The sequence below is a fragment of the Corapipo altera genome, unplaced genomic scaffold, assembly GCF_003945725.1.
Source record: "Corapipo altera isolate COAL_440 unplaced genomic scaffold, ASM394572v1 189, whole genome shotgun sequence".
Classification (NCBI taxonomy): domain Eukaryota; kingdom Metazoa; phylum Chordata; class Aves; order Passeriformes; family Pipridae; genus Corapipo; species Corapipo altera.
The window spans coordinates 165889-179225 of record NW_020885064.1 but is presented as its reverse complement, the minus strand read 5'-3'; the positions used below and the strand labels follow the sequence as shown (position 1 = coordinate 179225).

Below are 13337 nucleotides of genomic sequence, written 5' to 3'. Positions count from 1 at the left end.
GAAGGAAGCCAGGGCTGGAAGCTGACCTTGCTCTCCTTGTTCTCTCATCTTGCAGCTTATTTTGGGATGTCAGCTGAGCCCTGGTGAGCAACTAAGCCTTTCACAAGCAACAGACTGTAAAAGTGCCTTGGTTATCCCTGGCTCAACCTGAAACATGAACTTCTTCACCTTGTAGCAACTTCCAAGCCACAACAGCCCCATTTATTCAGTGTTTCTGACCCATTCCCCCTATCAGGTGATCATAGAATCCTGGAATCACTGCAGCTGGAAAAGCCCTCCCAGCCCATGGATCCCCCCTGTGCCCCATCCCCACCTTGTCCTCCAGCCCAGAGCACTGAGTGCCATGGCCAGGCCTTCCTGGGCTGAGGACTCCAAACCTCCCTGGGCAGCCCCCTCCAGTGCCTGACAACCCTTTCCAGGAGGAAAAGGTGATGTTACGCTGTCTCACTCGTTGTAACAACAATGTGCATTCCTGATTTGGCTCTTGCACTGCTGCAGGGTCTCCACCTTATCCCCCTGACACCGCAGGGCTGAAAATTCAGTGTCTGCTTTTAAACACAAATCAAGATTCTCCCTCATGGCTTCTGATCCCTCCAACAGCAGCTTCTCCTCCTTCATCCTGGTGGGTGTCCCTGGCCTGGAAGCTTTCCCCACCTGCCTGAGTGTCCTTTTCTGCTCGGCCTATGTCATGGCCCTGGTAGGAAACGGGGCGGTGTTGCTGGTCACTGGGCTGGACAAGTCCCTGCGTGCCCCCTGCCACCAGCTCCTGGCCATGCTGGCGGCCGTCGACGTGCTCATGGTGACGGCCGTGGTCCCCAAGCTGCTGAGCGTGCTGTGGCTGAACTCTGCCGAGATCGGCTACGTGGCCTGCTTCGTCCAGATGTTCCTCGTCCACTCCGCGACGTCGGAGGAGTCGGGATTGCTCCTGGCCATGGCCGTCGACCGCTACGTGGCCATCTGTCACCCCCTCAGGTACCACAGCATCCTGAGCGCCCGGGCCGTGGCCCAGATGGGCCTGGCCATCATGCTCAGGGCTCTCCTCTTCATGGTGCCCCTGATGGGGCTGGTGACGTCCCTGCCCTACTGCGGCCCGCGCGCGGTGCCCCACTCGTACTGCGAGCACCAGGCCGTGGCCGGGCTGGCCTGCGCCGACCCCGCGCCCGCCGGGCTCTACAGCGTGGCCGCCTCCTCCCTCACCGTGGGCGCGGACGGGGCCTGCATCGCCGCGTCCTACGGCCGCATCCTGCGGGCCGTGCCGGGGCACGGGGCGCGCCGCAGGGCCCTGAGCACGTGCGGGTGCCACCTGTGCGTGGTGCTGCTCTTCTACCTGCCCGGCATCGTCTCCGTCTACGCCCAGCACTTGGGCAGCGCCGTGCCCGCGCCCGCGCGGGTCCTGCTGGCAGACCTGTACCTGGCCCTGCCCGCCGCCCTGAACCCCCTCGTGTACAGCGTGAGGACCAGGCCCGTCCGCCGGGCCCTGCTCAGGATGCTCCTGCCCGGCAAGGCCCGTGCCTGACACGGGGCCCCTGGTCTGCCAGGCGTGTTCACCCAGGCCGAGGCAGTGCCAGAGGCATTCCAGGGAATGCCCACGGTGAGCAGGAGCAGCGAGGACGGAGGACTCCTGGGCTGTTATGAGACCCTACTCTGTGAGGAGAGTTATTTGAGACTGGGAGAAGGGGCACACGGCAGGTCCTCTTTCCTTCCTCCTTTCCAGGTGATACAGAGAAGCAAGAACCCACCTCTGAGTCTGGAGATGTTCTCAGTGCCATGAACATCCCTGTGATAATTTAAGGGGTCCAGCTACATTTGTGTCCATGCACAGATCCTGTTACAGCTGTGGCTGCCCCATCCCTGGAAGTGTCCCAGGCCAGGTGGGATGGGGCTTGGAGCAACCTGTCCCTGCCCATGGCAGGGGTGGCACTGGATAAACTTCAAAGTCACTTCCAACCCAAACCATTCTATGATTCTCTGAATTCTGCCCTAAAATCACTGTTTGTGTCCATGGCTATAAAGGTGATCTCAGGACTGGCTCCAATCACAGACCAACACTGTGTTCAGATGAATCCCCCCCAAAATGCCATGTTCAGTCCTCACTTCCACGTTAATTTAAAAATAAAACTCAGTGAAATGCATTCCAATTCAAAACCAGTTTGAATCTGTCTGTCTTCACCTCAGACATATTTTTTCCTGTCTTTGTGGTGTTTATCCAACTTTCTGCTGCACCTTCCATGACATCTAAAAAAACAGTTGACAGAATTTTCCTGCTGCCCCAAATTTGCATTTTTTTTCTATGCTGAATTTGCACATTTTGGCTTTACACTGCCTGGGCCTTGGGGAGGGTCTGGAGGAGGCACAAACAGCCCATTCCATGGCATGATCCTTGGAATAAGAGCCAGGAGAGGCTTCCAGCCACTGGTACAGCAGAGCCAGGGATGAAACTGCCCCAGCATCGCTCCAGGAAAACACAAAAAAGGCCTTTTAATTCTGCTGGAGGCAGCTCATGCAGCACATTCCTGTCTGGGCTGGTCATCAAGGCCACGTTGGATGGGGCTTGGGGCAACCTGGGCTAGTGGAAGGTGTCCCTGCCCATGGCAGGGGGTGGCACTGAATGGGCTTTGAGGTCCCTCCCAACCCAAACCAGTCTGGGATTCTGTGGTTCTAGGATGGTCCCTGACAGCTTCATTTTGAGGTCTCTGAACCCCCCAGTCCTGCTGGTATTCCCAGGTGTGCTGTGCCAGCCCCTCACCTGAGCAGGGCAGAGGCCCCTGTCTCTGACAGCTCTGTGCTCACACACACACGGATCACACTGATTAACTAAACCCTTCACTCACCAGGAAAGAAAATCGGGTTTGTTTGACAGGAGCTGTTTCCTGCAGGCCTCACTGATTGCCATAATTTAATTTGGCTCCAATCCTTTAATTCTTTATTGACCAAATATCCCATTAACATCTCGAGCTTTCTGCTGGGCATTGACGTCAGGGGAGCAATTGGCAGCTCAGCACATCAGCCCCAGTAATTCAGAGGAAGGGTCTGCAGCCCCCCAGCGTTCCAGGCCTCATGGAAGTCTGGCGGAACCTGCCAAAGACCTCCTTGGACACTCAGAGGTGCTTTTTCCCTCATGCAAAGTCACTCTTTGGTGTCAGGAATCACCTTGACCTGCAGCCCTTCTGTGTCAGGAGCTGAGGGCACAATCACAGCCCTTCTTCAGGAGAGCCTTGGGGGCAGCTCAGATGTGGCTGGGCAGCCAGGGCCTTCCCTCACCCATCCACAGCACTTGATGTGACCAAGGGAGACTGTCCAGAGGCCCCTCAGGTCCTCACTGGTGGCTCAGAGCTCCCCAAAGGTAAGAGCTGCCCCTTCCTGCCAACCCAACACTGTCTGGAGGGTGGGGAGGCCCTGGCCCAGGTTTCCCAGAGAAGCTGTGGCTGCCCCTGGATCCCTGGAAGTGTCCAAGGCCAGGTTGGACGGGGCTTGGAGCAACCTGGGCTGGTGGAAGGTGTCCCTGCCCATGGCAGGGGGTGGTACTGGATGGGCCTTAAGATTCTTTCCAACCCAAACCATTCCATGAGTCCATGAAATCAGAGGGGCTGGGAGCAGAGGCAGAAGGGAAAGTGGCCCCATGCAGCCCATGGGACAGCCAGGACTGTCCAGTGATGTGTCCCCTTGAAGGTACTGACCACAGCACCGTTCAAAAGCCTGGCTGCAGATAACAGGTTCTGAAAGCTTTTCCCGAAATAAACAACAAAATTCCATGGTGCTGGAGACCTGCTGTGGGCACAGGTTCGCGGTCACACCAACGGCAACCAAAATCCCAATGTTTCTGTCATTGCTCCAGGGAGCTGCAGCTGGGGACAAAGGTGTAGCTTGGCCCTCCCCGTGTACCTGCAGATGTCCCCCTCTGACCTGGCACCTCACATCCACATCCTGGTGGCTGACTTGTATCCGACTGTCCCTCCCATGCTCAACCCCCTTGTTTATGGCATAAAGGTGAAGCAGATCCAGGAGGGGACTCTCAGACTGCTGGGGCAGCTGGCAGGACTCAGGCTCATGAGCTGCCAAAGGCAGGGCAGAGGCTGAGGGAGGGAGGCACGGCCACAAAAGGAGTTCTCCCATCCCAGAATAGGTGTGAGTACAAGGAGTTATCCCCCAGAAAGGTCCATCTCTGTTCTTTCTGCAGTGACTAGAAAGGAAAGCTAGACCAGATGTCTTCTGGTGACATGGCAACAGCTTATGGACAGGAAACCAAGGGGCCAGTGCAGATGGTGCTGGGCAACTGTCCCTTTGGCCAGTGTACTTCTCTCTTCCAACACAGCACTTGGAAATCACAGAACCACAGACTTGTTTGGGTTGGGAGGGACTTTAAAGATTGTCCAGTCCCCCTGCCATGGGCAGGGACACCTCCCACCGGCCCAGCTTGTTCCAAGCTCTGTCCAACCTGGCCTTGGACACTTCCAGGGATCCAGGGGCAGCCACAGCTTCTCTGGGTAACCTGTGCCAGGGTCTCACCACCCTCACAGGGAGGAATTTCTTCCCAAAATCTAGTTGAAATCTCTCCTCTTCAGTGTAAAGCCATTTCCCCTCGTCCTGTCCCTGTCTGTCCATGCCATGCCCAGTGTGCCCATGTCTGCCTCACACTGGGGAGCCCAGCACTGGACCCAGAGCTCCAGGGGTGGCCTCTCCAGTGCTGAGCAAAGGGGAAGGATCACCCCCCTCTACCTGGTGGCAATGCTCCTGCTGACACCTTTGCTCAGGCTCAGCCTGGTGTGCACCAGGGCCTTCTCTGCCAAGCTGCTTTTCCAGGCAGGTGGTCCTGTGCTGGTTCCCCAGTCCTGGAAGGACTTTTCCCTTCTCCTGAACTCATGAGGTTTCTGTTGGCCCATCCCACTGGTGGTGGTCAGGATATGCCCTCCACATCCTATGGTTTCTCTTGGAAAACTCCCACTGCCTCGGCCAGAGCTCAGTGAAGGGAGGGCTCTGCTCCCTGCAGACCCAGCACCAGTGAGAAACCAGCACCGGGGCAGGTCCTGACTAGCTGGGGGGTCTGGGGTTTTGGCCAGTTTAGGGGACAACTTTTGCCCCAGCACCATGTGAGGGTGGACAAGAGCCCATTATGAAGGTGCACGGGGCAGTGGTGACAGGGGGTGGTGACAGGGGGTGGTGACAGGGGGCGGTGGTGACACAGGGTGGGGAGGGGCAGCACTGGGAAGGGACAGTGGTGGCTCAGGACAACTCCTGGACCAGAGTTCATCCACCCCCAGGTTGCTCCATGGAGGAGCCCCAAGGAAAGAGACACTTTGCCTTGTTTACCTGCAGAGTAGCTGTGAGCCCAACGAGGAGAGCTGAGTAACGAGCCTCAGAAGATTCCAGATGAGCCTCAGATGAGCCTCAGGACAACTCCAGCGGAGCCTCGGGAGCCTCAGGATGATTCCAGCTCTGAGCCAGGGCTTACTTGCCAATTTTGAATCTCTCCTTGGGGTGAAGTGTCCAAAGCAAACAAGTTCAGCCCTGAGTGTGCTAGTGGGGTGGGTGGGTGCCCTCTGATGGGGCTCTTCAGAGATGGGCAGAGGGGGGCACGGAGTCCCTGCAAAGGCTGGTGGGTTTGGGCAGTGACCCCAGCCCCGGCCACGTGTGGAGGGGTCTCTGCTCCCTCCAGAGCTGGTTGCAGAGTTGCAAAACCAGGGGTGCAATGGCAGCATCCCTGAACTGCCACAACACCTCAAGGTCATGGAATCATGAAATCACAGAAGGTTTGGGTTGGGAGGAACCCTGATACTCATCCTGTTCCACCCCCTGCCATGGGCAGGGTCACCTTCCAGTAGCCCAGAGTGCTCCAAGCCCCTTGGCTGGGGACACTGGTTGGACTGCAGCTCCCTGGGCAGAACCCCCTCCAGGCCAGTGGCCATACACAGACCCAGCAGGAGAGAGCTGGGGGAGCAGGATGTTCCTGATTCCACAGTTTCAGCAAGTCCAGCACTTGGGCCCCAGGCTGGACACAGACTCCAGCTCCCACCCATCCTCCTGCCTGTCCCCCTCAGCCCAAAACCTGCACCATCCCTCCCCCCACAGCCCCACCCCAGCCTCAGCCACCCTCAGAATTAACGTTTACTTAATTCCAAATAAATTATCGCTGTCCAGCAGCATTTCCTTGCTTGGTTGTTACATACAACCTGCTCAGGACCTGCACCACCCAAACTCCAGACCCAGGGGTGGGGCTGGAGTTGCCACTGAAACAGGTTTTCCCATTTTACTGTGGCATTTTCAGCCCCTAAAACTTCCTGAAACCTTGAGCTGGATTTGAGGGAAGATCACTCTGATTTTTACAGGGAAGTTTGCACTTGGCTCTCGCTCTTCATGGCAGGAGCTGCCCCACAGACCCAGGGGGGCTGCACAGAGTCCACTCCCGTGGGGGCTGGAGAAACCCCCCGGCAGCAGGAGGGGGCTCGGGGGTCCCCTCGGGACAGCCCGGGAGAGTCCCACAGCGGGCACGGGGGGACAGCGAGGCACAAACACCCTCCTCGCAAAGGGGACAGAGAGCCAGGGGACAGCGAGGCACAAACACCCCCCTGGGCAAAGGGGACAGAGAGCCAGGGGACAGCGATGTCCCCGCGGACAGGAGTCACTGCCGGGGAAGGTTTGTCTGGAGGGACGGAGCGGGGACAGCCGGGACAGCCGGGACAGCCACCCGGGGCAGTGAGGGCCGGTCCCCAGGGTGACACGGGTGACAGAGCCGGTAATTGGCCCCCGGGCAGCGGCGGGGGGGTCGCGGCCGCAGCAGCGCGGCCACCGGCGCTCGAAGCTCCTGGGGCCCGCGCCGTAATTACCAGCCGGCTCGTTAGCGCTAATTGGACTCTCCCAGGAAGGGAACCTGATGGAAAAAACATAATAAACAAAGTTCAATTGCTTTTAACTTCAGCTTGTTGGAAAGTCCGGGGAGGGAAGTGAGTCAGCGGGGCCCAGACGTCGGGGGGAGGACGCGCCTGCCTCCTGTCACCGTCACACAGCCCAAATCTCTGCCCGGGGCCAGGGCACGGGGCCAAGGCACGTGTCCCCAGGGTCCCTGGGGCCAGGAGTGCTCTGTTGGCCGGCACAGCGATGCTCCATCACCCAACACCGGGCCCGGCCCTGCGCGGGGGGCCGGGGGTCCCACACCCCGGGGCGACTGTTCCCCAAACCAGGGACCGTGTCCCCCCAGGGTACGAGGGACCACTCCGTGCTCCAGGCTCCACGTGCCAAGGCCACTCGTGACCAGCAGGGAGTGCCGGGGTGTCCTGACTGCCCCTGTCCTGGGGGTGCTCCTGACCCATGGCCACAAGGGCTGTGGGAGCTCGGGCCAGGGCTGGGGGTGTTTGGGAGCTCCCCCCGGACCACGGTGTGTGTTGGGCTGTGGGGGCACAGCTGGGACACAGGAGGCACAGCTGCTGGTGCTGCCCTGGGAGCAGCTCCCCGGCAAATGCCTCAGCCTGTGCCTCACCAAACCTTGCAAACCCGGGAGGATGGACCCGTTCAGCACCACAGAATCCCGGGATGGCTGAGGCTGGAAGGGCCCATCTGGTCCCACCTCCCTGCTCGAGCACGGCCATCCCAGAACACATGGTTGTGCCTAGACACCTCTGGAATATCTCCAGTGAGGCGTCTCCATACCTGTTGGACAATCTGTTCAGGGCTGGGTCACTGCCCAGCCAAGAAGTTCTTCCTCCTGTCCAGGGGGAACTTCCTGGGCATCAGTTCCTGCCAGTTCCTCTTGTGCCATTGCTGGCCCCCCCCCCCCCCGAGCAGAGTCTGCTCCATCCTCTACCCCCTCCCTGCAGCCCCTGACACACCCTGGGGAGGTCCCCTCTTAGTGTCTGCTCTGGAGGCTGAACAGCCCCAGCTCCCTCAGCCTTTGCTGTCACAGAGATGCTCCATCCCTTCAGCACCTTTGTCACCCTTTGCTGGGTGCACTCCAGGAGCTCCGTGTCTCTCCTCTGCTGCCGAGCCCGGAGCTGGGCCCAGCGCCGCAGATGTGCCTCCCCAGGGCTGGGCAGAGGAGCAGGATCTGCCCCTGCCCTGCCGGCGATGCTTCCGTGTGCCGAGGGCGAGCAGCGGCAGCAGCGGGGCCGCCCTGGGGACACGGCTGTGACAGCGGGCACGGCACGAGTGTGGAGCACAGGAGGCACCTCCTGGCCAGAAGGCAGCACTGCCACCTCCTGCACTGCCACCACCGCGCTGTCACCTCCCTGACACCCTGTGCCAGCCCCCTGCACTGCCCTTTCCCTCGGTCTGGGCTCAGGGTGACAGACCTCATTCCACTGCTCCTGGGCCAGTCCCGAGTGCCAAGCCTTGCTTCCACCACTGCCTGCATTAATCCCCAAAAACGGGCTGGAACAGATCTTGGCAGGCCACAGGGTCGGTCCCTCTGCATTGTACCTCAGTCTCCTCTGTGCTGAACATCACCAGATCCTTCAGCCTTTCCTTCTGGCCACCTTTTCCAAACCCCTGATGACTTTTGTCCCTCTCCTGGCTCACACTGAGCACTGCTGGTCTTCTCCTGAGGTCCCACTGGGACTCTCCGTGTGCTGCCAGTGGCAGATGCAGCTCCCAGGGATCTGCCCTGTGCTGGTTGGACACCTGACCCCGTGGTCTCTAAACAGGCCCCTTTCCCAGTTTCCCTGACTTTGGGGATTGTTTGACACAGTCTGGTCTCGGCTGTGGGGGGAACCCCAGTTACCCAGGGCTGCTGGAACACTGGCATGGCCCAGTTTGCAGGTTTTGGGCCAGATCCCTCTCTTCCAATTCAAATGCTGAGAGAAGCTGGACAGTTGGTCCAAAGCCAGGACTCACAGCAGCTGGTCACACTCTCTCCCCAAAGGGGCTGAAAGTGCTTCTAAACCTGCGGGTGATGCTGGAATGTCCTGCTTGCCCTCAACCACAGCACTCACCCAGACACCTCCCTTCCTCTGCAGCAGTTCCACCACTTTCATCACTTAATCAGAGTATTTGCTTTGGTTTATTTGCTTATGGTTGTATTTTTGACTATTTAAATATTTCCACTACATCTTTGGTTAGGTTATTTTACCTGACCCCTCTCCCTGCTGTCAGGAATCTTCCCTAGAGACTTTGGCTTTTTCCTTCTAACTTGATGGATGTGGTAATTAGCTTTCAGCCTGGCTAACCCTAGTCCTGCTCTGTGTGTGATGGGGCTGTGTGTGCTCATAAACCCCCTGCCAAAGCAGGGCTGGATTTTTCCCAAGTCGTGCTCCTCTGTGACTCACCCAGTAAATCATGGAACCACGGAAGGTTTGGGTTGGGAGGGGGTGGACTAGTTAGTGTCTCCAGGTTCCATCCCATCCTGTTTTCTACAGTCCTGGATTGAAAACCGGTAAGTTCCCCCCTCCTCTCGCTGCAGCAGGTCTCTCCTCTGCCTCCTCAGACCACTGGACTCACATTTCGGGGTGCCCTGGAGCTTGGGGGAGACCTTGACTGTCTCTCTCACATGTTGGAGCAATTCAGACACCTTTAGTGTCTGTCATTCCTTCACACAGCAGCCAGGTTTGCCGAGATATCCACAGGATCCTGCCCACGGTTCCGCTCCTCCCCTGCCCCCAGCCAACTCTCTTGATCTCAAAAAGGCCATTCCAAGCCTTCCAGCACTTCATTCCTGCCAGGCATCTAACCCTGGGTGTAATTAATGAGCAGTTCCATGTCTCCACACCTACAAGGTGTTGCTGTGTGTGGGAACAAGGTCCGTAGGGAAGCAAGAAGGAGCAGGAGCCAGTGGAGCTGCCAGATGAATATTAAACCCAAAGAGCTGTTCAGCAATATTTTATGTTTGTTACTGAGTTTGACTGGTTGGAAAAAAAATCCCGGGCAATGCAAGGACTCCAGGGAATTAGCATCTTCCCCCAGCATAAAAGCCTCATTTTTTATGGAGCACAAATGAGTTCTGGGCAGACGGGGAGGTCTGGGAGCATCTCTCTGTATTTGCCAGCTGATATTTCTAAGTGCCTACAGAAAGTTGTGAGGACTGGGAAGTAATACATTAAAAATTGTAATTTTTAAAATAGGAAAATAGATGGAAAAGGGCCTGGGAGGGGGGGAAAGAGCTGCTGGTTTCCCTGCTGCATTGCGGCTGTGCAGTTAAGGATCTCTGTTAGGCTTTGCTGCCATAAATTAAGAAGCATCAAACAGAGAGAGATAAGAAGGCAAGGAAAAAAGTCAGAGATCTTACAGCTCCAAGCTGGGGCTCCAAGGGCACTCCCAGGCAGAGCCCTCAGCTCCAGGATGGGGTGAAACCTGGGGCCAAGAGCTGCCAAGGGCTCACCCCAGAGCAGGAGGGATTTCGGGTGACCTTGGCAGTGGGACAGAACCCAAAATCCACCGTGGAAAACCCAGCCAGTAGCAGGGAAAGTTCCAGACTTCATGGGGAAAAGCACAACTTCCAGAGGAAGAAGTCCCTGTGTAGGCAGCCATGGAGCCTTCCCAGAGGCACTGAGGAGCAGGGTCAGTGGGCAGCGCTCGGAAATCCCCTGGATCCTGGCTCCAGGGGCACATTCCCAAGGCCATGCTGAGCTGGGGCTCAAGAGCCAGAGGGTCCTGCCCATGCCAGGTCTCCCTGGGACTGCAGGGGATGGAGTCCCATCTCCCCTGACACCCCACCAGCTTTTCCTTCCCCGGGTTCCCCACCAGCTTTTCCTTCCCTGGGTTCCCCACCAGCTTTACCTCCAGCATCACCAAATCTCCAGGCCATCACCTCTGGCTGCTGACCACCTCAGAACAGATGCCAGCAGAGGATCCCATGGAAGCTGCAGTGTGGGATTGGGAAGGATGGCTGCTCTAGGTACATCCTGAAAAACAGAAGTTAATTTATTGAGCAGTTTTCTAATTCTGGGGCAATTTCCCCAAGAAATGAGTTGAAGCTACAAGACAGGAGAGATCCAGTGTTGGGGGCAGCAGAAATACACAGAGAGGCTCAATGCCACAGGTTTTGGGGAGAAAAACCTGGGAAAGCGTGTCCAGCCTGGGAAAGGCTGTGGTACATTAGATGGACAGCTGGACACTTACAGGAATTACTGTGGGGGTGGAAGGGCCTGGAATTAACACCCAGATATGATGAACTCCCAGCCCGCACTTCCCATGGACGTGTCCCACGCAGCTGGAGATGGGATAATTCCCACCTTTCACCCATGTTTGGTGTTGGGCCTCTCACGACAAGGACATGGAGGGGCTGGAGAAGGAAAGGTGTCCAGAGAAAGGAGCGGAGCTGGGAAGGGTCTGGAGCAGCAGGAGGGGCTGAGGGAGCTGGGGGGGCTCAGCCTGGAGCAAAGGAGGCTCAGGGGGGACCTTCTGGCTCTGCAACCCCCTGACAGGAGGGGGGAGCCGGGGGAGGTCGGGCTCTGCTGCCAGGGAACAAGGGACAGGAGGAGAGGGAACGGCCTCCAGCTGGGCCAGGGGAGGCTCAGGTTGGACAGGAGGAGGAATTTGCTGCTGGAAAGGGTGGTCAGGCCTTGTCAGGGGCTGCCCAGGGAGGTTTGGAGTGCCCAGCCCTGGAGGTGTCCCAGGAAGGACTGGGCTGTGAAACCCGCGCCAGGACCTGCCCGATCCCCCCGCGAGCTCTGCCCTGTGGTGGGAATTTGGGGAGGTTTGGGAAGGTTTGGGACAGAGCCCCGGGGGCACACGGGGGGTTCGGGTCGGGGTCCCCCCGTCAGCCGGTCCCGCTGTGCCCCCGGCGGCCCCGTGCGGTCCTGCAGGGCCCGAGTCACACACCTGGCACAGGTACCGAGTCACACACCTGGCACAGGGTCCGTGTCACACACCTGGCACAGGTACCGAGTCACACACCTGGCACAGGTACCAAGTCATGCACACCGTGTCACACACCGTGTCACACACCTGGCACACACCTGGCACAGGTACTGAGTCACACATACTGTGTCACACACCGTGTCACACACCTGGCACAGGTACCAGGGCGGGGTCCTGCCCAGGGGGGAGTCCAGCACCGGGCACGTTTGGGGGTTCATTCCCCCATCCCGGGCAGGAGTCCAGCACCGGGCACCTTCGGGTGCTGGTTCCCATTGTCCCCCAGTGCCAGGGGCTCTGGAGCTGCAGCCTGGGGGTGGGTTGGCCAAACACAGCTTGTGGTGGCACTGGAAACCCCTCTGATGATGCCAATTCCCTAATTGTGGCTCAGATCCTTGCCATGTGTGCAGTGACGGTTTGTCTGGCTTTTCAAAGCCCAAGATGCCCCACACGGCTCTTTGCAGGCAGGTACAAGCTCCCCCTGCCCTCACCCTGAGGCAGATAAACAGAACCCAGCTGTGGATGGACATTTGGCATCCCCTTGTCCTCTGCCCTTCCACCTCGTGCCTCTGCACGTCCCGGCAGGGACAGCTCTGCTGCCTGAGGGGACACGGAGAGGCACCTGCAAGTCCTGAGCTGCTCTCGCTCCTCCAGTGCTTTTGGATTGGCAAAATAAGCCAGGGATCAGCCTCCCCAAAAGCCAGAAGTTGTTGATTAGTAGATGGGGTTGGTTACTGGCAAATCTCTGGAACTGGGTGGGATTGAACTGGATTGGAAGGATCAAAGGGAGGAGCTCCTGGGTTTCGATACTTTATCGCCAAGGCTCTCGCAGGGAGTGTCCCCGGTGCTACTCGATGTACTGCACCGTCACCAGGGGGGTGGCGAAGCGGACGCGGCGCCGGCGCTGGATGTGCCGAGCCCAGAGGTGCATCAGGGAGCGCCCCAGCGAGCTCTGCCTCAGGTACCGCTGCAAGAGGCCACGTCCTGGCGCCCTGCCACGCTGCCTGACCCCCAGCCCCCGCTGCCAGGGGCTGAAACGTGCCGGGCGGGTCCTGCCCCGGGGGCTGCATTCCAGCCCCGTGGGGCTAAAGATCCTCCCTTCTCTGGGGAGGGACCAGGCCGTGGAGCTGCTGCTGCGCTGTCCCGTGTCCTCACGTGTGTCCTCTTCCGTCCCCTTGCCCATGTCCAGCCTCGGCAGCTTCACTCCGAGGCGCCGGCCAGACTTTCTGACCCTCAGCAGTCCCGGCACCTCGGTCTGGACCACCGGGAAGGGCCCCTGTTCCCATTGCCACTGGGCCAGATGTGCCTCCAGCTCCCTGCACTGCTCCTCGAACAGCACCCAGGTGTCCTGGGAGCTCCGGATGAACCTTGGGAAATGCTTCGTGTAGCACATGAAACTTTGTCGGGAGCTGCCATGGGACGTGTCTGCCGATTCCTGTGCCCTGTCCACGCTGCTCTGCTCCTCCAGCTGGGCTCTCGCTGCCCTTGGACGCCTCCGGGTCCGCCGGATCTTCTGCAGGAACCACAGATGGCTGAGACAGGAGCAGCTCCTGGGCCCA

At 58.7% G+C, this 13337-nt stretch overlaps 1 protein-coding gene across 1 annotated transcript; it reads left to right on the top strand.

Annotated features, from left to right (window-relative positions):
* Positions 1-374: 374 nt before the first annotated feature.
* On the top strand, positions 375-1516 carry LOC113959791 (olfactory receptor 52I2-like). Its single transcript, XM_027669041.1, has one exon. The coding sequence runs from the start codon at positions 578-580 to the stop codon at positions 1514-1516; it is 939 nt and encodes a 312-aa protein (XP_027524842.1). The 5' UTR covers positions 375-577.
* Positions 1517-13337: the final 11821 nt, after the last annotated feature.

Coding starts and splice junctions, on each gene's coding strand:
- LOC113959791 (XM_027669041.1), top strand. CDS start 578: ATGGCTTCTGATCCCTCCAACAGCAGCTTCTCCTCCTTCATCCTGGTG.